The 26,468-nt window shown below is 39.0% G+C and overlaps 1 protein-coding gene across 1 annotated transcript; it reads right to left on the bottom strand.

Annotated features, from left to right (window-relative positions):
• Nucleotides 1–25,585, bottom strand: LOC117412447 (ubiquitin carboxyl-terminal hydrolase 12-like). Its single transcript, XM_034020890.3, has 9 exons — nucleotides 25,401–25,585; nucleotides 16,340–16,420; nucleotides 14,017–14,230; nucleotides 12,323–12,549; nucleotides 11,402–11,478; nucleotides 11,219–11,302; nucleotides 10,275–10,472; nucleotides 8,827–8,905; nucleotides 1–4,699 (listed from the first exon to the last, which is right to left on the bottom strand). Exons 1-9 carry the CDS (start codon nucleotides 25,578–25,580, stop codon nucleotides 4,598–4,600), a joined length of 1,242 nt encoding a protein of 413 aa, XP_033876781.2. The 5' UTR covers nucleotides 25,581–25,585; the 3' UTR covers nucleotides 1–4,597.
• Nucleotides 25,586–26,468: the final 883 nt, after the last annotated feature.

Genomic DNA, 26,468 nt, shown 5'->3' with positions numbered 1-26,468 from the left:
TAGATTTTATACACATTTATTACTTACAGTTACAATGAAATAAGCAATATGTACAGCCAGGTTCATGTCTATTCTTGAAGTCAACGTGCTGCCTCGTGGACAAATTCAACAAAACTGATCCTGAGAGACAGACAGCGATCGATGCCCAAAAGTATAAACACACACCTATCTATTGCATGCACAATGCTCCGATTCACATTCATATTATCACCAATCAAATACGATAACTATTGTGTAAAATATTGTAATTTGAAATCAAAAAGCAAAGTAAACAACATTAAGCAACATTCATTTGTTTCTAAGTTGTTGAAATATACATTTTTCTTCATTATTTACGCAATTGCTTTTTTGAAAACTAGCACTGTCAAGAAGAAATTTCTTACGCAGTACATACCTATCCACATTTCCCAAGTGGTAATATCAACTTGAATAAGACAAGCATTCTGCACGCTAGAGATCAAAGCGTGTTACTGTGTACAGTATCTTGAGATTGATAATACAAATGTGTACTTTAATTTCTTGTCCTCAACTTCTAATAAAAATTTTATCTTCATTAATACCCTCCCCCCTGATGTAAATGTGGAGGGAGGGTGGAGTCGGGTAACGGCTAACCAACTAGTTTGTTGAACCCATTTCCAGCACTTCCAATGCAAATCTACCCCTTGCTCCCCCTTGCCATATGCACAACTAGCTCCCTTCCGGTACTTCATGGACAAATAACCTTAAGAGTTTAGGTTGCTCCTATGTTGAGCTGTTATCCTTTTTCTCCAAATGTGCCTTTCCTTGCTTTGAGTCAGTCTGGAGAATCCAAAGTGTGACAGTGTGACCTTTCCACTTTGCCAGCCTCATCTACTCTCTGTGTCCATATCTGTAGAGTGATGGGGCTGGAGGTCACATTGTCACATTAAGCAAAGGCAAACAAATAACAGAGTTAATGACCATTCAGATAATTGCAAGCACCATACGATTGTAACGGGAATATACAACAGACATGCAATTGAAACTAAGCGACTTACACTCTAACTATAGCAGACATCGAGAACAGGTCAAAACAGAAAGAAACAATCTAGGAAAAGGGAATTCAAATATAACATTCATGTACGCATTTATTCACAAGCACTGAAAGCTTATTTTTTTTCATGTCAGTGAGATGGGTTCAAGAAACCAATCGATAGACTTTAATTCGATCAAAATACTGATTTTGTTCAGAATACCAACTAGCTTCCAGTTACAGTCTCAGAAACCAAGTTAAACTTTCATTTCATCTATTAATTAAAGCAGGCACAGAGTTTCTTTAGGTATTCTGTTGAATATTGAGGTGACTCCACGTTTGCAATCTCCAAACCCAGTCTTGAGAGCATGGCGCGACACACGGCCGTTCAAGCATTGGTGAGCACGCCCAGACACATCATTCTAACTGCTGGTTGTACCTGCCGTCTCCTGTTGCAGATTTATTTTTAAGCACAATGGTGATTGTTTTAAATCCACTGGCCATAAATTATAATCAACTAGGGGTTGCGACAAAACTTAACCCCTGCCAAACCGGGCCTTGGTTTCAATCCAAATGTTTTCTGTTTCAGGAAGACGTGATTCAGAGTGGCTTTTATTTACATACAAGCGTTTGCAAGTCAACGTTTTGGAAGATTCGATGGAGTACGAGGGGTTGGGAGGGAAGCTTTGATAACTCAATGGTTCTCAGTGATTTTAGCTACAGAAATATTATAAAAACGATGGAGAGCTTCTAGAAAGTTAATAAATATGAGACACAGAACTGAATTGGGAAGGTGCTGTGTTACCCATGTTTTGCTTGGAAATGGGTAGATGCAGGGAATTACTCACAGACCAAAGATGGGGGACATCTGCCCTAGCTTATGATCCAGTATCATGCTGATCATTTCAAAGAAATCTGCAACAGTATGCAGATCACTTCAACACTAGTGAGAATACTCAAAAAGTCAAGGCATGTTTACTAATGTTGTAACAGACATTTCTTAAGATTAAAAGAAATAAACATCTTAATAATCTAAAATAAAGACGTCTTCTCCTGATCAGTCTTTAACTTTTTAAAAGGTAGTGAACTGAGCTAGAATCCAGCACCATACAATTCATATACATTCTCAAGGGAATTCTGATTTTATTGAAACGCTCTAGACCACAAATTGTGCTTTAGAACTTTTAAAAAAATCTCATGGAAAAGAAAATCATAATTTATATTCAGAACTGAAAAGGCAGGACAGAAGAAACAGAAATTGATTGAAAGTTGCAGAATTAGCGTTTGGATCCACATGTGGACAAAAGGTTTGTATTGTGTTCATGCAGGTCCCAGAACTGAATCCAATTAACAGATAAAGATTACATTGTGCTGAGATTCTCTTTTTATGTAGGAATGAAAATCCTAGCAAATCCATGCAGCTGACATTTCTGCTTTGAAAACTGCACGGCACTATCTGTTTTAGGTAGATTCTCCGCTTGCTAATATGAAAGCATGAAAACTACACTTTGAAGCAAAAAGGGTTTTTGTTGTAGTCCACTAGAGGGTGCTAATGTGCTTGATGATATAATTTTTTAAATGTAGTTATTAAAAGAATTACCTGTATACAGGTATTGCCTAAGAAAAAATATATATATTTACACCAAGAACTTTATATTACATAAATACTGAAAATATATTTTGAGAGCGCAAAGGTTTTGTACAACTAGTAGTTATTGTATTGCAAAATCAAATTATGAAATATACTAAATGTACAACCCATAATTGTTATTTTTGAAGTCTATAAAGAAAACATAAGTTCCCTCTTTTAATCCACCTCAAGTGTCTTGTATTGGTCAACTAGTTATCTAGCAAATCGACTACTGTCCGGCACCAACTACTAAACTACAGTTCTAGAAAAAAGGAAAAAGTCAGTAGATTCTCATAATAAATGTATGGGACAGGTGCATATCCTTATAATGTACAAGTAGATCACAAGAAGAAACAGAGAGGTATTAAACAGCTCTCTTCACTTCCACACAGGCTTCAATAATAATAATAATAATAATAATAATAATAATAATAATAATATTTCACATCTCAAATCTTAACTTATTAAGCAAATAAATGACATGCTGTGCAGGCGACTCCCTGGGGAAAGAAAAAGAGAAAGGACACATTTCTATACACCTCATCAGAAACCAAACATACAAGAGGAGGAGGCTGAATTTGAAATCTGGGCCGCATTCAATAAACCTTTTCTCATCATTACCATTATCAGAATATAACTTGCATATCAAAATTGAACATTTAAATCAATATGCCAAATATAAAACATCCGCTTAAAATAACATATTACCACAACTAATCATTTCTTCAAACAGAATGATACAATTTTCAGATTTTGCTCTGATAAAAGTAGCTGAACCAATTATTTTGTACATAAAAAAAAATCAGTTTCCTATAGTGTGGCTTGATTAAAGTGAGTGTAACTAACAAAACCGCTCCATACATTCTCTCTGCAATGAATATCCATTTATTATCTTTATCTCAAATGGGCAGTTTTAAATATTTCAGTAAACATAATCTCATTTTAGAACAGACATCTGGTACTAAACTTGGGTAAAGAAACGTAGGATTTCAAGCTATACTTTTAGACTTGCACTTCCAAGGTGAATTTCACCTGGATTGTGAAATCATCCCCACCCCTTCACTGGCTTCTTCCCTGTCAATACCTAATGGGCTGCTTCCCCTATTGACTGTTGAATGTTTTCAGTCTGTAACATGATTTTACCCAGAAAACACTGCTAGGGTCAAATGAGCGAGGAAGTAAAGCAGTACCAGACTTCCTGTAAGGCAGAAAAACTGGTAACTTCAAATTAAGCTTCTTTCCAAACTGTACACTTGAGACCTATGTAGTGAATGGAAGTGCAAAACTGGGAAGATTTATGGAATTGTTTTGTCAGTCAAAATGACTTCAACTTGAACCTCGAAACAGGGACTAGTGAAAGCCTCTTAATGTGATCACGTTTGTACTTGTTTTGATCACAATATGATCAAATAAGCAGTTTTCATCTCCGATTGATTCGATTATGAGGTATGTTCATTTCTTGGAAGAAATAAGAAAACATAGAAACAAAAATCATTCAATGTACAGCAGCACTTCAGGTTATGCAGAGGATACGGGTTGTATTAACAGTGAAATGTCGGTAATGGTGAATAAAGTTCCTCATTGTGTCAGCACACTATTTTGTGGTTTGCCAAATTCAAACAAAGGAGGTATTCTTTTGGGGGGTAAAGCACAACTGATGAAATACACACAAGCTGAGAGACAATTTGATCACAGTAAGTGGTTTAAGCTGTTTCAATAAAATGGGCTAATTTTAAGTTGGGAAAATATTTTCAATTACAATATGCAGTTGATTCTTTTAACCAGCAGTTCTAGTAAGTGGGTTTCACTGTACGCATTGAAGAACAGGGATTCTCTCTCAAGCCGTGCGCTGCACTCCACTCCTCTGCTTCTCTGGTTCGGTTCTTCCTGCCAGGCCCCCCCACCATATCTCCTGGCTCTGTGGCTCAGTGGGCCTCCCCCAGTCCCCTGGGAGGACCACACTCTGTTCCGATGGTTTAGTCCCGTGACTGATAAAAGAGGATATATCCTGACTCTGAGTTTTTTGAAATGTCAGACGTGAGCCCATAAAACTCCTCTATGGCTTGAGCATCTATCTTCTGCAAAGAACCAGAATGAGAAAACAAACAAAACAAGGCATGGTTAGCAATAAGATGACAGGCACAATGTAAACACCATTTATTTCAAAGAATCATACTGAACACGAACAAGGCTTTTTTGGCAAAGCATACCGTGGAGTTCGTTTTGTTGAACAGTAGCATTTTAACAAGTGGGAGTGTGCACTGTTTGAAAATGACACAAAACAAGTGCACCGATTTGAATATAATTTTAATCAAGATATCAATATTTTCATTAACAATCATGGTCTTTGTTTGCACTCATGATTATGTTACGAAGTCCGTATTTTTAAATTCCGGCCCTCATGGAACGTCTAAAGTTCCAATACAAATGTTTGTCTAATTTTGGTGTGAAAAAGAAGAACAAACATTTCACCCAGTCATTCTGCATGTGCAGTACAGCACACAGGGATAAGGAATCATTCAATCTGTTGTGATATGCACCCAGATCAGAGCTGGAGTCCAAACTGTGGCCTAATGATCCAGGGAAGAGTGCAGAACCTGCAGAGTTACAGCCACCCTCCAAGGGTCCTTCACATTCCTTATGGAAATGATGAAGGCTGGGGCTGTGCATCAATCCATCAGTTCACCATAGACAGTCAAGCCCCTACACCACTTAACCTTCGTGAAAGATGTTTGATGGAGCTTCCCCCTCAATCTTACTACAGATCCACAGTTCATATTGTTGGCTTTGGTGACCATTTTAAAAGGACATCAATACATCAGCTTAGGAAAACAATGCAGTGGTAGTAATAAACTAGGCATTGCCCCAGGGTTACAAATGCCACCTCAGTTGATGAGGGATGTTGTAAAGTGTGCGTCTAGATCTCCTGGGTGCTGAAGGAAGAGGCACAGCTTGCCTCTAATGTGACTCTTTTCCAACAAGTCTGCAGGCTTAGATATCCCCTGACAGTTTCCTGGACCTAAGCTGACCCTACAGCACTCCGATATAAACTCCTTGCCCCAGAGTGCTTCAGTTTAACAGTTCGATTTCCCAGCCTGGGTCTCCTTGTGTCATGTCTTGTATAGCTGCAGCCTCAGAGAGGAACAGAGGCTGTTGTTACTCCGACGCCAGTACATTCCCAGCAAGATTGTTTTTTTTTTTTTTGTTCTCTAAACATTAGCCAAGTATTAAATTTTTAAAATTATGCATTTACCTTTAACATAGCAATTAATCATGTGGCTATTTTCAAAGACCCCTATTAGTGCTAACCTAGCATTACTCAAATGTTAATTTAGGTAAAGTTATCCAAGATTGGAACTAATCAGGGTCTGTGAAACTAGCCATTAGTGTTCACACAATACTACCATATGTATTTCTATATTTAGTGTGTTCTATGCACTTTCATGATGGGTGATAATGTTTATGGACATTCCCGATCTGTTCAAGTCCTGATGTTTAAACAGTTATGAAATTAAAAAGCATCTAACATGCCTCAGGGTCACTGTGATCAAGAGGGATTAGCTGAAAATGTACTGCATTCAATCAACAGTCTTTTGGGTTAACAATCCCTGTTTTTCTGTTTTTTGTTTTTTTTTTAAACTTGTTTTACCTTCTTAACTATTATAGCTTTGGTGTGGTATTTTAACCCCCTACTGCTGAAGTAGTATTTGACTCACAAAGTGGTACAGTAGCAAATACTGTACGTTTCCTGGGAGGGGGAAGGGGGTGGTGGTGGTGGTGTTGTGTCCCTTGCAAAAAAAAAACCATGCCAATTAATAATCAAATAGTTTGATAAGGCAAGTAACTACAGAATCCTCTGTGGGTGTGTGTGTGCGTGTGCGTGCTGTGGTAATGTGGGGGAGGGGTGACGACAGCTACATAAAGCAGAAGAGAAGGTAAGGCAGCCTTCATCATCCTAAACAAGATCAACAAAGAACTGCTTTGGTCAATGAGGAGCCAGGACCCATTATCATTACAACACAGTTGTAATCCTGCACATTAAAATGTACACTATTTAAACCAGGCACCACTACCTCTACAAGAGCACGGTGGCCTCACTCTCCAGTTTGAGGTTTACATTTAAATTCAGCTTCATCTGTGCGGTACATCTAAATACTTAGATGCAAGTCTGGTCTGAACTACAATAGCACATTCAGCGGCCCTCTAACTACTTCTCTGCACCAGCTGCATGAAATATTAATGACTACAACCCTCAAGACTCCTTCCAACACCTTGTGAAGTCTAGGACACGTTATTTCAAGTCTGTGATGAGAGCAAACGAAACACCAACATGATATTAGGAATTGTTATTAAAAAAAACACACTGAGTATATTCAGTAAGAACCTCGCAGAATATTAGGGGACAATAAAAATAACTATAAAATGTACACGTTATGTTTTTGTTCATCTAGTTGTGAGTCTGCTAAATGGTTAAAGCAGGCAGTTACTCTAGGAGTCTCCATTACAGTACTGGTAAGATAACAGTGTGAGTGGCTTTCTGACAGACAGGATGTGAAAGACATGTGTGGCTTGCAGCTAATCTTAGCCCAGCCCGGGTCTCTTTCCCATGGAGCAGGCTGACCCCAAGCACTCCTCGTTCCAGCGGGGTTGGGCCCCTGGGAGCGCTCACACTGCAGGGCCAGACTGCCTTTGCTTTTTTCTTTTGAAACATCATTTCACAGAATTCTCAGGGTTTGCCACAGAAGCCTGTTTGTTGGTCTATTCTTATAACACACAGAACATGGATTCGAAGCAGACCATTTCAGGGCTTTCTTTTTCCGGAATCTCCCGTTTTGTAAGGCAGTCGGCAGTTTGGAATGCACTGAGAAATGTTTATGGGTGTGTGTGTGTTTTTATGCATGTGTTACCCTTGTAGAGGTACTTGAAGACATCATACTCGTATGGGTACTTGTTATATGATGCATTTCAAACACTGTTTTTGTTTGGTTTCACAACCCTGACTGGCCTTGTATGGCAGGATGAGAAAACGTTTCTGGATTCTTAAGCATATGCAGCTAGCAATATGTTCTCTGTCCTACAAACTTGTTTTGGAGTGGGATTACATACCCGATTTAGAAATCTGATTGTTTTGCACCCTGGGGGCCTGGCACAGAGAAAGTTGTAAAAACACACCAACGACAAACTGTTACAGCGCAGCCTTCATGATAATTAATGTGATTTTGCAAAACGTCTTGCTGAGCGGCTGAATTCTATTCAGTAAGACTGGCTGTCTACCAAGGAAAGAAAAAAAGTTTATTCCCACCCCAACTTATAAATCAGCTATTATTAACTCCGTCCTCCATGTCTGACTGCAACACTGGCAAAGCATTTTATTCGCTTAAACACCCAATACTGTTCTCGACAGGATGTAGCAGTTACAACAAATTGAGGCATGTGCAGGACATTGCTCTTTAGCCCAGTTTGATAGGCACTGAACATCGTAAAATGAAAGTGCTCATATGGCAGTGGGTTAGGGATGTGAGTGTGTGTGTCTGCTTTTTATATAACACTCTTGCCATCTAGGCATTACAATTCAAGCAGCATTTAATAGCTACATGCCAGAGAGGCTCTAAATGTGTTTACATGAGAGGAATCTGGTAGTCCCACTGGTAGTTAGTTAGGGAAGTGTGTGTGTCAGCATGTTCCACAAGGAACTGTCATGGGCAGATTTGTTGCAATCTCAGTTCTTTTAATGTCTAGATCCATCTTGCCAATGCATGCAATTAAAACAATTTCTGGGACTTGAAGCCTCAAGCACACTGTAGCATAGTAATGGTTATATGGGTGAGTCGGTTAATTCACTAGCCTTTTCATACCTTGCTGGGATCAAACCCAGTAAACTAAGTTGGATTTGTCTCAACTGAGCCCCCAGATGTAGGCATCCTTGACCCTTCCAGTCCAGGACTTTGATCCATTTGTGTCTTTAATTAATTATACTAAACCAATTATCCTCAATTATACCTTAGTTTAATGGACCTACAGGACCGGAATTGCGTACATCTCAAAATGAACTCACAATTTGGCACAATAGTCTCTGCTTGAGAGAGGCCCTGATTGAATAGCAGAGGATTAAGGTGTGGTGCAAGTCTAATATCAAGCTAACGAGGGACAGAAGTAATGAGCAGTCTGCTTGACTCATTCTCAGGTACAGACAGCTGGAACTTACCTCGACAATGTCGTCATCAAATAGCAGCCAGAACCCATGGCTCTTCACAATTGTGATATAATGGCCACGATTCGGACCACTGCAAACAAATAACATGACAGACATTTGCTTGATTTTTCTAAGTAAAATACACATTTTGACTTTAATACTAATGTATTCTCACTCTTATTTAAAGTACTGCTAGAGCTCTTAGGCCCTGTCCACACGACATAACCGATCTTGTACTCAAAACCACTCAAAGCGTCCACACTGAAGTACTGTGTCATGTTTAGTCGGGCTTAATGCATACAAACACTATTAAAATAGTCCAGTTACAGTTCCAAGCAGCACAATGGACTGTGGGACTGAATATGACATTATCCCACCATGCACTGTACTTTATGTTTACAACCCGGCACATATGGAGCCCGTGCTGATGGAAGACATGGCGCTTCTTAGCATGAACGTTCTGGCTTTGTTTCTTACGAAAACAAGGTACATTTTATCATAATGTGTGCGTTTCGTTTTGAACTCTGAAGTTCTCCTTGACCGATTTAATCGCTACAGATATCAATGTGCCTTGATTTCGGCATCTGATCACGTCGCTACGTGATCCGCCATTTTACAACAAGCCTCAGAAATTGTATACGGTACAGCAGTATTGATAGTCATTCAACTCCTTCAGCCGACTGTTCCGAGTACTGTATTTGTAATGTCCACGCGCCAAAAAAATATCAGAAAGCATTTTGGGATATTGGAGGATAGTTCGGTATTACAGCATCCATACTTCTGACAAACCGCACTACCTGCTGCGGTCTAATTTAGAACCGGACTCGAGACTAACCTTGAGGTGGTCAAAAGTACGGTATTAAACACTGCATAGTGTGGATGCTAACAGTATTTAGCACGTTTACGCCTGTTTAAAGGAAAGCAATACGGTTTAAAGGCAGTGTGGACAGGGCCCAAGAATCATGTCTAAGTTTGGTATATCAGAGTGTAACCATTAATCTGCCCTCATAAAATAATACATTTGTTCTACATCAGTAAGAAACACCTCCACCAAATGTAGTGTATTTCTTATATCCACTAGGGGCAGCGTGCTGCAGGGGGACAGGTTAATGGTTACACTCTGGTGTACCTGATGTAGAGTTCAGCCATGATTATGGAGTGCTATAATAAAGACACAGAGTGCTTTAAACCTTTAAAAAAGTCACTAGTATTAGAAATCAGCAACAGATACAAAGTGTATCTAAAGATCAAGAATACATTCGTTACAATAACTCATATTTCATACCCGTACCAAGCTGCCATAAAGCATTTGCTTTACCAGCCAAATCGGCATGTAAGCCGTACAGCTCTTTAAGTGACTTTGTCTTTATTTCCTGATTAGAAAGCACACTTATACACCTAATTGTGCAGCACTTGCCCCAATGGCTTCGGTGCCTGTTGTAATTTTGTCGCTCCCCTACCTGCCACAGTGCACGACGACAGCCACCAGATCGTACATGCGGTCAGGGTTGGTGGCGTCTCCAGAGGTGTTGAAGAGTCTCAGCTCCAGGGGGAAGACCACGCGATAGGACAGTTTGGTGTATCGGTGCAGCTGATCCATGTATTTGAACCTTTTCAAGTGCAGCGCCAGGATCATGGGCAGCTTCTTCACTCTCATTCTTAACAGAGAACAAAAATAAAAATATTCATTTCAGGACACTTCTATCTTGAAAATAGAAACACGAGCAGAAACATGAGCAATCCATTTAAGCACCTCCTGGTGCAGGACTGAAAACGCCTCACAGGCATTAGCAGGAAAGCCTCAGGCGCGCAGGGCTTACTTACAGAATACGCTTTAAAACAAAACTACAAACAAAGGCTACTGTGAAGACTCGCTCCTATACTTCTACGTGGGACCTATAATTAAACAAACCCTGACTCTGGTTATACACACGGTCGGCTGTGGTTTTGGCATCATCTTCCGAAACACTGATCCCCGTTAGACACACAGTGATCGGAGGATTGTGGTAGCGTGGACAATGTCAGTCCTTTGGTTTATGGCAGTCCCGAGGCGTGTCAGCTGACCCCTTTAAATAAGACGCTTCGCTGGAACACACCCGCCTGCTGGATAGGGATCTGTAGCTGACCAATCACCAGCTGCTTTTCCCTGCAACCAAACACAGCAGGTAGGATGTCCCAGACAGAGCGTCCAGTTCTCTAGAAGTAGTATTTACAAACACAAATGAAAATAAACAAAACATGCTTTTCATGGGCCTCACCACTGCCACAGGGACCAATTACAATGTTAATAAAGCAAATAGGATTATAAGGCATTGGCCATCACTCCTTTAAAGTCAGATCCAGACTGTTTTCCTCAAAGAACTTACTGCTCCATCCACACACATCTTTCCACAGCTGGCCTCACCTTTTCTGTGCTTCCTGTTTGCTGCGGCACTGCTCACAGTAATACTTGCACTCACTACACAGCGTCTCCGTGTTACTAAAACCCCTGCAGAGGAACAGAGAGAAGACAATTCATCTGCTGTTCATTTAACCAAGAACTACATTTCATGAAGTATCAAAAATGAAAAGGAATCGCAACACTTGCCTTAAACAGTGGGTTATTGAGGTGTTTTGTTCCACATCTACTGAAAGGTCCAGAAAGTCCTCATCTTTGCTACTGACCTGTAAACGTATAGGATGAATGTATATATATATATAAAGGTTAACATGATTTTAAAAGCATCCGATTCATTGAACTGAATGTGAGGCATGTTTGAAGCCCTGGAGATATGCATCAGTACAGTTTACTGTGTTAACAATACCTTCTTATAAAAGGTACTTGCTAAGATTTGGATGACTTTCAATGTCTAAAAATGTGCTGGATATAAATACTGCTGCACTTTAACTCTATATGACTCCTGCTGGCGTTTTCTCCCATGATTGATTTACTTACCCTCTTATTAACATTACTAGGGCAGCTGCTTTTAAAAGTAATAACATAACATTTTAAAATGTAAACTATTGAATGTTTTTTTTTTCTTTGGCTTGGATAAACTTTGAGCTGCTTTTACCATCTGTATGTATGTGTAGAATTATAGTAGTTATATATATATATATATATATATATATATATATATACACATATATACACATACATATATATATATATATACACATACATACATATATATATATATATATATATATATATATATATATATATATATATATATATATATATATATATATATATATACACACACACACACACACACACAGTATATATAAATAAAGCTAGGAACTAAAGACAGTTGACTGAACAAGGCCTTTGACATAACACCTTTCTACTTGACAGTTTTTAGTTTTACCTGGAGTGTTTTGAAGGTATGAATACAAAGCCTGACACTCAGAACACCTAATCATTCTGAACCGCTTTAAGAGTCAGAGAGCATGAATAACCTTTGAAACAAATCCCTATTAATCCAGGCCCCATTCCTAGGATTTGGTTTCAGCCCCTCCCACTCACCGCTTCACAGTTAAGACAGCGGGTTTCGTTGGTGAGCGTTCCCTGGAAGATCTCGTGTACCCAGGTGAGGTCGGGTTTGTCCCCCTCCTCGCTCTCCACGCTCCCGTTCTGCAGTTTGCCATTCTGCTTCTCCTGCTTCTTCTCCTCTTGCAGTAGATCAGCGATAGTGTTTAGCAGATAGTTGAGGAACTCGTGGGCATCCTGCTGCATGTAGTTATCAAACAGCTCTGGAGAAACACAAGCATTGTCCACGGTTTGCACTGCAAGCTCAGCCAATGTGCCATCTGCTATGAGGAGCACGACTCCCAAGAAAGACAATATTCTACCAATGCAACACCTGCTACCTGGATAGTATTTTTTTTCTCCATAAAGCTGTGAGGCTGCCCATTTTACCAGTTCCTTATCCCAGTAGGATAAAGAATATCTTGACTTATTTGACAACTCAACTTTTGCTTATTTTTACCTCAGTTACAACACTGGTGAAAATCATAACAATTGGCCAACATGGTGCAGTGCAATACTACGATTCTGAAACGCTAGATTAAGACTTCAGTGGACACAGCATGCTTATTTAACTTTTCCACTCGGCTGCCGTTGGTATAGGAAGCCGCTGTGCACTGGGCAGGGTGCTACTGAGGACAGAGCAGTCAAACTCAATCAGGCTCCAACAACAACCACCTTCACTCGAACTTTCATCTTTTTAGGTTCTGTTTTCAAATTAACACATTTCTTTTTTTATTAAGAAGTTATAAAAAAATGTCAAGGACTGCACAAAGAACACATTATAAAAGTGAAATCGTATTTATAATTGGTGTGGGTACCACCACTAATGAGTGAGAAAGAAGTGTTTCTGTCACTTAGGATTCTCTAGGTAAGCTCAAAATCAGCTAGAAGCAAAGTAAAGGTATAGGCTATTGAGAGCAAGCATTATAACTGATACAGGAGCAACAGAACCCAAACATAGTAAGGGAAATGTAAAAAAGAAATGAAAATGGGGTTCAGCTGCAAGAACTTTGTCTCCTTTTGAAACTTGTGCGTCAGCCTTTTTATAACAAGACTGAACAACTCAATTAAATTAAACACAGGCCACAGCGCATTTTAGCACCATTTTGCGAGTGAAAGGTATAGACTATTGTGTTCCTTTCAGTATTAATGAAGAAGTTGAGGATGAAAAGTAAACAAAAAAAACTTGATGCTTTGAGTCACAGAGAAGAGTGTGGCCAATGCTTACTGATTTGCTTGAGCAATCGTGAACAGGAATGTGTGCGTTTCGACACCCAGTGGGGTGAATTTCAGACACAAGTTAATAGGAGTTAATGTTTCACTACAAAACACTGTGGACATGCATATACATTGGCACAATTGTCAATATATATCTACTGTACATGAGGTAATGCTTTACAGAACTGGTGCACGTCATGGTTTTCCTGTGTATAAAGGCAGGACTTGCTTATTTCTCAGTAGTCTGTAGCTACAGTACGAATACTCTGTATAAAAAGGTTTGAAAAAAAATTTGAAACATAGCATGTCACCTACATTTATATAGGACAATACAGAACAACTGCAAACACATAAAACAGGTAGAGATTGAAGTGCAGACGGATTCAGAGGCATGGATTCCAATGAACCAGACCGCATTTAAACTGTCCATTTGTTTTCAGATTCAAAATAATCAATTACAAAATGGAGCTTACCATTCTCCTTCCTCAGTCTGGAGATGAACTTCTTGGGTGGGATGACTCCCACCTTCTTCTTCTGTGTGGCGATGCTGTTGAAGAGGTCAGACAGGCAGGTCAGCAGGCTTTCCTTCTTCCTGGGCTGGACCTTGTATGCCAGAACTTTTTCCCGAAAGGGTCGACAGAAGTAAAGTGCCTGCAATACCGAGTTGCAGTAGCAGGTGTTGCCAAACTAGTTATATATATAAAAAAAAAAAAGCAATGAAACATTATCCATAACTTAAATACTGAATAGTGATACATTTAGAAATAAAGAAACTTAATAAATGCAATGACAAGGTTTTGACTAGAGGCCTTTTTCAATTACCCCACTGTGACAAAAACAGAACCTGCCTGAGTAGCAAACCAGAGAGATTCAGACTCCCCATGTTTTTTCCTGTACTTTAGTATTTGTTTATTTAGCCCAGTTTTAAACATACGCTTTCAAGTTTTGGGGTTAATGAAGGCGGCAGAATGACTGGAAGTGGGTTATTTGTTCTCGTTTTCACCCACACCCCTTGCTCCCTTCACCCTCTGAAATGCTTACTGTGAGACATATACCGAGAATAAAAGTGAAACAAAAGTTCTTATATTTCCATTTGCAATGCAATGGAAACATCACAAAAGCACAGATATAAAAATAGTCTGCTGATGTTTTATTTGACTTTATGGAGATATCATTGGCACTGCACTGAGGAAAATCTTAAATTAACCTAGGAAAATATTTAATAAACAATCTAAACAAACTCCCAGGCCCTAACTAACAGGAATGCATTTACATAAATCGTGTGAGAGAATCTTCAAATTAGTATCCGTCAACCTTACCTAATATTTAAATTCAATTCTGCAGATTGACAGATAACCTACAGTGTGCTTTCTCTTATGCCTTACTGCTGGTATAACTAAAGCTGCTGCTCATAAATTGTGAAAAATACCTTCCTGAAAAATGTTTGTTTTGCGGCTTGCCGCTAATGGAGCATAGGGTTCATATCAACATTACATAAAAGAGATTTACAAACCTGCAATATAAAAATTCCACTTATGAAGATATGATTAAAAAAACACTGTTCCGTTGATGGTAACCCTCACTTACTGCACTGGTCTAAAAGTACTACAAATCAGCACTGATGGCCAAAAACTTACTTTGATAATAAGCCATTTCTGCAATTTCAAAATAAACCTTTTACCCCTACCCAGAAGAGGTGTCAGTACATATTGAATGTGTTATGGTAACTTGAGTCACAGATTGAACAGCAAAAAATAGGTGGCCTTTGCAGAGCTTCACAAAGACCTGCCCAGACCCCCTACCCCCTTAGCTGCTATTTGAAATATTAACTACATCCCTGACTGTACAGTAGTTACTGCAGTAACGGGGTGTGTTAATAAAATCATTATTCAAGTACTTTCATAAATGTTTGTTGAAAGATGGAGCTCATTAAAAAAAATGGTGCAAAGTAGGAACATTGTACAGAAACTTTGCAAGATTGCACAACTGAGCCTACATAGCATTCGATACATATAGGGAAAGAAAAGAAAGTTGCAAGAGACAAGTTCACTTCTTCAAATATACCCCATGGTATATCCACGGATGGAAATAAGGCTCCCATTGCAAAGCAGTTTGATCCAGTCCTGGTTTTGCTATGAATTTATTAAGACACATCTGAGCTTGTTATCTAGATACTTTGGCTAATCAAGCTCGTATTAAAACCGTGAATGGGTGAAACTGCTATGCAATAGGAGTCTTATTTCCATCACTGGTACATCCATTAGAAGTGAAACAACTTCCTTTGTAAATATTCCCACAGCAAAAATCCCATCCCACCCTTGTCCATAGTCTTTTGTTAAGCAAGATCCACCCAAGCTCATAAAAAAAGGACAGCTGTTTACTGTTGCATTCAAGCACAGCGCTGTCAGGAATAACCTGTGTATGAAGCGGTCAGGACCCTTATCGCAGGTCAGATTTACACTGTCAGCGCTACATGGCTCTGTAAGGAGCTGTTGATGAACAGAAAAGTGTTCTTAGGGTTTTGTTTTGCATTGCATCATTACCCTGTTGCTTTTATCAAACGGTGCTTCAGTACGAAGCCAAAATCTTTCAGCAGAGCTGTATTTAGGAAGAAAAGGATTTCCAAATTGATTTCAGCCAAAGCACACAAACAAGTTACAGACAGACCTGATCAGCAATGCTCTCGAAGCAGCACTAATGAAAAGGAGCCGAAACACTGTCACCTGCGTCAAGGACCTTTCTGGCTTAAGGTTCAGAAAACAGAAAAAAATAAGAAGTAAAAAAAACAAGACTCACGTTGACCAAGCCGAAGTAGTGTTCATTTACAGGGAACTGTTCCGGTCCAATCTCTTTCTCCAAAGCAGAGGCATTGGCGCCCTGATAAAGACGACAAACATCCATGTTACTGATACAGTAAAACAAAAAACTTGTACGACAGCATGGGTTTGGGCCAGATATACTGTATCAAGGTCTTTAAACCAAAATGCAATGAAAAAACTCAACTGCACAGAGATCACCCACTAAATGTATTTAGTCAGGTTTTCCTTTCCTTTGTAGCTTCTTGAACTCATTGCATGAGTTGGCTGCTTGATCACACTGTACAGTATTACTTTGTGAACAATTTTGTGAACAACTTTGTTAAACAGTCGGTAACTGTTTAAACGGATTTACTGTTATTTTTTTTTACTGCAGGAAGTTAATGTTTATAAATATTTGTAAAGCCTTACTATGTCAAGGGTCACATGGACAACGGTGTTGTAATGGTTGGACCAAAAAAAAAAAAAAAAGACAAACACTGTCAATATAGGCTGTGAAGCCTGGGCTCATACAGAAGCACCTGTCAATCGAGCTCCTACAGTAACAGGCATTGCTTGCCATGAACTTGTGGTATGTGGCATCTCCACATTGTATCACAGTTGAGTACGCGTCTTTCTTTAACCCTCACATTATGTTCAGAGGCACGCCGGTTATGTTTCGCGTCATACTGACCTGGTGCAATTTCAAGGAAATTGAAACAGCCTTTCATAGCTTTTATTATTGTATGTAAATAAGAAATTAATGTAAACTCTCATTATAATAAAATCAAAGATATATTTAATTGTATCACAATGTCTGATGACCCTTTTATTACACATAGAAACCAAAATTGTACTTGACCTTAATATTTGGAGAAGGAAATTAATGAAGCTTGAGCACTGTGCAGAATTTCAAATATGTAAAATAATAATAATAGTTTTCATGAAGTACCAATTAAAACTATGGTGCATTCATTTTCAATAACATTTCTTTAGAAATGTCCCAATAAAATGTGGATATATACAAAACATAACTTGTGTCCAGGATGAGCTATATCCAGTAAATAACTCAATAATTCTTCAAATAAGTTATTACTCAAATAATTGCAGAACATTTGTGTCCAGGATGAACGATATGTACAGTACTCTCAGGTCCCTCTGGAAATGCAGGACACAACTGGAAGTTCACATTGCACAGGACAGTAGACGTATGATGTTTACACAGATACTTTCTGCATTTCACACAGGTAATGTTTGTCTTATTGTCACTGCTTGAAGGGCAAAAGTTGCATCTTGCACATTTTTTGCAAATGCCAGTTGCTGCAGGCAGAGATGCACCGGCTCTTTGAAAATGCTGCATCGATACAGCTTGCCAGCAAACCACATCAGTCCAAAAGGACAAAAGCATTGTATACGGACACATCAAGTATATTGTAGAAGATGACCAGTGGCCAGTGGGCAGTCATGCGTTGACAGGTGTAGGTTGCTGTCAGTTTATCCAGGTTCTCAACTCCACCTTTGGAGGAACTGTAATCCCATATCACCAGTTGCATTCTTGTGCATTGTCCTCATCACAATAATATTGTTATTTTTTTATTTTGGGCAGTATGAAACAACTGCTGTGCTTTATGTAAAAGCACATTTGAAGAGTGCACAATTCAGTTCTCATTTGGAAGCTTGTTTTATCTCACTGTTCCAAGCATGGTCAATTTCTTTTGAGTAGCTGAGCACCAAGTCTGTAGGATGTGAAGAAGCTGTCACACATGACATTATGACCATGGAGTCCTCAAGTCATTTCCAACCCTACTCACATCCCCAGATGTCTTTCAGGTGCTTCTCCAGGCAGTTTCCCTGTGTACACTTGCATATCCCATGCCTAGCTGGATTTAGCATTGCAGGATACCCATACTTAGTGGGCTTGTTAGGCATACACTGCCTAAAGAGACAGCATCCTTTGAAGGGAGCAAGATGCACATCCACTGTAACATTTAGTCCTGGGTTTAAAGCAAAGGCAATATTTCTTCCCATTTGTCCTGACCACAGTAATTCATCTCTTTCATGCTGTTTGGCTCTGGTATCGCAATTATCAAAGCGAATCACTGTAGCAATGACGTGAAATGTTTCCAGTGACATAGTAGCTGGAACCATAGCCCTACCAGTTTCTGTATTCCACAAACTAGCAGTTGCTTCTTATTTGGATCTGTGCATTCCAGCTAACAAAAGTAACGCAATGTATTCCACTTTGCACCACGCACACTCCTGCCTTCCAAGTATTGCATTTTCGGTTGCTGGTGGTATGGGAAGATCAAATGCTGATGCTACATCATGAACGAGAGCAACAGCATTAGGCCCATGAACCATTTTGATGACATTGGATTTTGACAGCCTACCTTGATTCATATGTGAAAATGTTGCCCATGTTATGAAAGACCAAGGGAAATCATTTTATTTTCTTCATGCATACAAAGCTACATACTGTAGAAAAATACACTGGGTCATATTAACCAGAGGCATTATGTTTGTATGCAAGATCAGTTTAAACACTTAAGGTCAATGGAAACCAGTGTTGGGTCAAATAGACTCGAAACAGAAAATTGTAATCGGGTGGGATACATTCATCTCCTTCTCTGAGATTTTTGAAGAACGTCTTGCCGTTTAGCTAATTGATCAGCTTTCTTCTGCAAAAATTTGTGTCGTTTAACAACAATGACACATAAGGACACGGATTATCCTCGTCACCAATGTAAGAAAAAACTAAATTAATCTAAGATGGTAACAGCAAGTTTTTTTTGGTTTGTTTCTTTGAGCTGCAAGTAGGATTAGACATGTTTTCGCTTTGCATCCATTTTAACAACCGTTTTCAAAATCACAAATAACCGTACATAAAATGTCACCTATGCTTTATTTAAAGTAGAAGACTGGTGATAAAACAATACATTGTTTACATAATTACTGCTAATGATTTGTATGAAAATTATATTTATTTTGAATATAAGCATAAGAAGTTGTATATTGAAACAAAATCTTAACAGTGTGCACTGAACGTCATATTTTTTAAGATTGTTTGGCGACAAATCCATATTTGGGTCACGACCCCCACTTTAGGAAATGTTGCTATAGCACACATGCCCGACTGTGAGATTAATGAAGAGATAGTGAACCTGCTTTGTATGGAAGGTCAGGCTGCTTTGGGAAAAGCCTCATTGTGGGTACATTGATTCAGGGAGCTCACAGGGAATGCTAAATTACACATGAAAAGTCAGCAGGATATTCAGGGTCATTCCTACAGTAAAACTTCAGAGAAGGTAAGCAAAACAGCTACATGTAAATCCGGGTCCTGTGAACTGCACTGTACCACAGCGATTGCTTAATGCAAAGCAAAGGTCTTCACTGGTCCACCCGGACCCAAGGACCCAAGACCCGACCGAACGGATTTTCAGGTGCAAAAGTGTCATGTAACACTCGGGTCGGGTCGGGTCATACTTCAGTTCATTTGATTTTCAGATCATGTATTTATCTTTGTATCTTTTACACAAACATATTCTGTATTTAATTTTACAGTCCTCTGTGTAGGATTATGATGGAATAAACACTGTCTGTAGTTCAGCCAGATTTCCAGATTGACTGGAAAAAAATCACACTGCTTTAATACTGTATCTAGTCAGTGCATATTCTAAGCTGGGGAAAGGAAAAGCGTTCCACTGTTTTTTCGGGCCGGGGGGGGGGGGGTCCCTATATAAAACCGCAATATATCGAGGGCCGCAATACAGCAAGACCCACATTAGAAAAAAATAAAAAAATCACAAGTACAATACAATCAAACTTGTTTTATCTGGGGCCTGAAATATTATCAACAGGGCAGCAATACATCCAGAAACACATAGAAATAGGAGGCTAATAATACAGTACCTCATAGTGTAAACTTAATACAAGCTTTTCAATTATGCAGTCTTGCTAGATGATAACGGGTAATCACTGTTTACAGTAGGGTAAAAGTAACAGATTGCATACACTACAAGTAACAGTAACGTTACCTATTATCGTGCTTAATTTGTGCCGGGGCACAGCCCCGGAACCTCTGAGCTTGCAGTCATATTCCCGTTACCTCTAGTTCAAAATCTCATAGAATGCTTTCTTTTTAAATTCTCAATACAGTTGTATCAAGTCTGCAAGTTCTTGCGTGCGCGCTAAAGAGACAGTCCGCTGCCACGTTTGTAGCCTACTTTAAATTACTTTACGATTTCAGCTTGAGTGCCTAAGTAAGATGACACTGGCTGCAACTCTATTGTTGTTTTTCTACACACAAATAAGCTTTCTTGATTTGAAAAACGTCATGAACGATACAAGCAACTTCTTACACTACTTGCTTTAATTAAATGAGTAGTACACAACAAATATGAAAGATGAACATTAATTTCAACAAACAACTTTTTAATGAAAACATATATTGTAGCCTACTTCAACAAGAACATTAGCCTGCTATATTATATTAAACCAAAACAATAAAAAATAATAACGATCTGGTTCTCTCTTGCCTTTTACAATGAATATAATTTAACTAATAGAGAATAAAAAACATTCTAAGATAACAACTACCAAGCCTAAGTTTAATTAATAGTTTTTGTAACCAACCAGCAGCTTCTGTTGCATACGCATCGCTGCAGACGGTGGGTCAAACCGTCTTGTTTTTTAGGGGTGCGTTTTTTATTTTTAATCAATGTCGTCCTTCTGGAGTCCTCTGAATGCCTTTTAATTTGTTTGTTTTTTTAAACCATTTAAATGCAAAATCATTACAAAACATGTATACAGGCACTTTATTTATTTATTTATTATTTGTCCTGCGGTTGCCTTTAATTAATTTCTCTGCACGTACTACTACTTTGTATGTGATGTGGAATACGTGAATGTAAACATCTAACACTAGTACGTACAATACTCTTTCAAATAAACGCATTATGATTTTGAATGTGCGGTTCTTAAGGACGGTATTAATGTCATTGCTGTGCCCCGGCACCTCTTTCTTTACAAATTAAGCACTCCCTATTATAATAAATACAAATAAATAAAACCTGTGACTTGTTAGTCAGCCAGGCAGTGTTCAACGGGGTACTTTGAGTTCCTTTTTTTCTGCTTGTTTTTCCTGTTCACACGGATGTTGGGACAAAATGCTTTTACCCATCCTCTCACAATTGATTTGCATTTGCCAACATTTAAATCACGAACAACATCCAGTTGTTTAGCCCCAGTTTTGACTGGATCAATAGCTTTTAACTTTTCTTCTAAGACACTTTTTTTTTTTTAGCTCGAAATTCACCCACCAAATCAAATGTTTAACTTTCTAATAAGGCTAATTCTATTACTGTTATTTTATTTTTCGTCAATTTAATTTCAACTACAAGCGAACCGTGTATTTTTCTAAATTGGAAAACGTTGGTATCACCTACATACATAGTTTTAATTGGTTGCATTTTGTCAGCTAGCCTTTGTATGTGTGGTTTTCATTGGTTGCATTTGGTCAGCTGTGTAAATGGTTTCATTGGGTGGATGGGAAGCGATGTTTGCTGCAGTCAATGCTTCCGTACAGTACATGTCTACGACTGTATCATGAATTTGTAGTCTTTAATAATACAAAACAAACAATTGTAATCGTGTCTATCGCTGAGGGGGGGGCCTCAAGCCCCCTGAGCCCCCCCCGGTTGCTCCCCTGTCTGGGAACAATGATTCGCCGCAGCCTTGCAATAAGCAATCAAACAGATGCCCACTGGGAGGTGAGAGAAGAAAAGCAGCACAAGAAAACTGCAGGGGCAGAATATTTATTCAAATCTGAGTCAGACCAGCAGCAAGCAATCAATACACTGGAAATAATGGTCTTGTGATGCCACAACAGCAAGCAATCAATACACTGGAAGTAATGGTCTTGTGATGCCACAACATGTCCTGTCCCCATGGAAGCTACATTTTCATTAGAACAAAATAACCTGCTTCGGATCTTCACTGGCGTGTCAAACATATGGCCGCTAATTATTTTTAGCTTCAATTAAAATTGCCCCTAATGATTTCCCATTTCCAATTTTAGGGCCTCTGTAACCTAAAAATAATTTAGTTAAAACTATAACAAGCAGACTAGTGTTTTGGCTAATCCCTCCGTCAGTGTTGTTAATGTTCATCTACTTTATTTTACAACTTATAATTGTGTATGGAGTTATTCATCATGATGATGATGATGATAATCATCATCATCATCATCATCATGATAATATATTTAGTACTTGGTCATTCCACCCATATGGTGAAACCTAAAGTGTGTGTTGGGGTTCATGAGAAACTGACAGACCTAAATCAAACATTTCTGGACATATTAGCTAAGAAAAATCTAAACAAATCACTGCTGTTTTCTTGCTCGCTGTAAAAAATGCACTTTCCTGGCAGAAGACCAGGGCAGGATGCACTACAAGGAATGATGTGAACACTGTATTGACTACAGCATGCAGGGCCTAAACTCAGAATCATTTGTTGACAGTAAGAAAGCAAGCTGGACACGAACCTGCTACCTTTCATTCCAAGACGACCAGTGAACTTGAGCCTGACCTCCATCTCTTCAACTACTGTAACAGAAGCACCATGTACAGAAGGCAGCTGTGTGTGTGTGTGTGTGTGTGTCACTAACCAAATCGCCAATTGAATCCATTAACACTTTCTAAGAAAGCTGCTGACAAACAAAGTGGCTGGTTCTTTTAGATCAGTTCCAACCCCCATTAAACCAAGACTTTTTTCCCCCTCATGCTTCTTTTTTAGTTTCTTATTTTGGCCTTTAAAACAATAAAGCCATAGCGGTGTGCTCACAATGGAGGAGAGAATGAATTATAGTCATCATGGTCTCTCCTTGCGCAACTGAATTACATGGAGCTGATACAACAGCCACCTCAGTCAAATCCTGGAATAGTACAGTAAATTACAGGAGGAGCAAAGCAATAAATAATCAAGATACAAAATATAATTGCTAGCATTGCGATAATCAACCATTGTCCTACTGTAGCAAACCACTCTCGGCCCCTGCATTTTTACCATTAGTAACTTCACCTCATATACCTAGTTTCACTAAATTCGCACTAATCGTACCTAATGTTATCTAAGGTTGTCCAGGACTGGTGCTAAGTGGGTTCTATGAAACCAGTTGACAGACTGTAACTGCTGAATAAGCTAGATACAATAGTCCAGTAACAGTTCTTTCTGGTATTAATTAGTCTGTGTGCAATTATTCAAAATGCAACATTTTGAACGTTGTCCTGTATTCGACACGTTTATCCCTCTGGGAACAGGTTAAAACCTGAAAGCGTGTGACATTAATCGTGGAGAAACGATACAGGCACGGCTACAGGTTTTCATAACAAACCATTCCCACGAAACACAGCAAACAACCCACGCCCACCAGCTATTAATACAGCAGCAGAGCACTCATTTGTGAGCGCACCTTGGTGTGAAAATACCTTCCAGTTAATTGCCACATAGCTGGTGATCATTCCCTGAAAGAACTAAAGAGAGACAAACACATTGGCAAGTCACAGTGCAATAGCATACCAGCAGCAAGGAGGTGAAGCCATTGCATTCGCCGAATACTCAACTGTTTATAGTGGCATGTTGATACTTAACCAACTGAAACAGATGAGTCTTAGCTGTTTACAAAAGCCAAAGCAGTTTTTGCATTGAAGTTTGGATCTTCCTCTCCCAAGGGGGAGGAGGGGAGGCCCACAGTCTGCAAGTATCTGGAATGATTCCCTACCACTTGCAAAATCATTTAACTGAATAATGACAGTCATATTAAGTTATTTTTTTATTTTTTTATTTTTATTCCAATAGCAGTTCAGCAGTCCAGCAGTGCTGAAAGCTTACTTTTGCCAAATTGCATATTTCAAAAACTAGACGATTACATTTTAGATGCTCTGCAAGTTCAGCAAACAGATTGTAAGCCCAGGGGTGATCATAATGCTAAGGGAAGCAGACAGGCAGTTTTGCCAGACAAGAGTTTCCTGAACACGTTTTGCAAGCCCAAACGTACTGGAGTTCACTAATTAGGTTACCGTGAGACCTCTGGATGTGAAGCTGCTGTGTTATATTCCAGCTTGTGTCCCTGCTGACTAATAGAACAGGAAAGAACTCTATAACCCTGCAATCACAGCCGAGCGTGCATGACCCTAAATGATGGCATGACGTACAGCACTGTAGTTGGTTTGTAGTTCGGACTTCCTGTTTGGTACTGTCAGTCAAGTGGCCTAACTGTAGTTGGACTGACCATTGGAGTGAACAGGAGATACAGCACAGGCAGTAATTTTGTACCAGGAAACAATCTTATAGCATTGTACTTTAAATATCTACTATTATGAAAAGTAAGCAAACTGCTATAAGAAAATGGATTTTAAAAGCTTGGTTGGCACATTTCCATACAGTGCTTTACCCTCTTTACTTGTGTTTTGTATTTAATGTAACATTATACCTATTTCGACTAATTGACCATTTGATTAAACACTGTTTCTTAATGGCATTTTTAAAATAAACAAATGCATTGTGTTAACATTGCAAAAACACCTTTAATAAAACAATTATTCTGCCTTAATTTCTTAATTCTAGGCTCCATTTATTTATTTATATTTTTAAAATACGCTATGGAAACCCGCTACTAATATACATACTATTAATAATTTATTAAGCAAATGATGCTTTTAGTTGGCTCATAAATGGGCTGTTTCTTTAAAGCTAAGTTTCAGGAATACAATCAGTCAAAGGGCAAACTAACCTGTTGGTCTTAAGTTCATGATGAATACCCTACAGTAACCTCGAAGACAGAGTTTAGGAACTCTGGGTTTTAATAAAATGTTGTGCCCACGGTTTCTCTTCTCAGTTCATGTTTTGCAGTTCAGCGGTAGGGGCGGGGATACTCCCTGAAAACAATCCGTGCTTGAAACTATAAAAAAAAAAAAATACCGCAATCTCCAAACTCCTTCAAAACAGACATGCAATCACTAAGAGCTATATTAGAATCGGACGGAATAGAATTAAGGGCTCACCATCGTACAAATCGAGGCGATTTTTCGGACTGTCATCAGTATTTCCATCCGTCTGCCGCCATGTTGGACCGAACCACAAACCAAACTGACAGCCGCAGCGGCCGGAGTTCCGGGTAAGCTTGTCCAGCCGGCCCAGGGTTTCCTATAGGGTGTTACGGGGAAACATATCCGACAAAACATACGGCAGTTAATAGGGCGTTTTCAAAAGGACGGCCATCTTGTATTGAAAACGAGGTTTACACTCACATTCCCACAGCTATCGTGTTTTCAGTAAGGAAGGTATCAAAATGTATGTATTGGCTAGTCTTAGTTTGTTTAACCGTGCACTATGGGCTGCAATTCTAGGTTATTAAACAACAACTGCAAATAGATTAACCACAGAGCTGCAGTTTAAAGTGTGTAGGCTTAAGGTTTTACAAACTGACCTTGGGAGAGGTTCAACATACAGTACTACTATGACAATAAGAATACATTCAAGTTAAGGGATAGGGGCATTGAGTGTCAGGCATCTTGAGAAATACCCTTACAGCTCTCTCAAGCATAGACTGACCATTGTGCAAAATTGTGTTGTGGTTTTATGACGTGGTAGCAGTAATGTCCACAGTGCAGGCTGACTCCACTAAACTAGGGTGTTTTTCACCTACCTGTCCCACGGATCCAATTATAGCAGGATTGCACAAGCAGATAGAGATTGTGCAGGGAAAAGCACATGATGGGCCCTAATGGTTTCTAAATTACATTTGTAAATCACACATAAATAATTTGTCAGTTTGTGTGCTGAAGGTGACATGGACTCATTGTAGCTGTGCCATTAGACAGACATTGGCTGACATATCTGCATTTGTTAAATCAATATATATATAAACAAACAAAGAGCATAAATGTATTCAATACAAAAAGGGGTACCAATGGAAATGTTGCAATGCATGGATTTTAAAACTTTGGTTGTCCCTCCTTTAATGTCACTCCTGAAAATGGCTTATTTCTATTAATGAAGAATCAATGTATTTAAAATTGGTGGTTATGAAGTGTAAGATAATTGTCAGACAACTTTGTTGAAATGAGGAA

Source organism: Acipenser ruthenus, chromosome 16, assembly GCF_902713425.1.
Source record: "Acipenser ruthenus chromosome 16, fAciRut3.2 maternal haplotype, whole genome shotgun sequence".
NCBI lineage: Eukaryota > Metazoa > Chordata > Actinopteri > Acipenseriformes > Acipenseridae > Acipenser > Acipenser ruthenus.
Note: the sequence above shows the minus strand (reverse complement) of the source record. Positions and strands in the feature narration are given on the sequence as shown.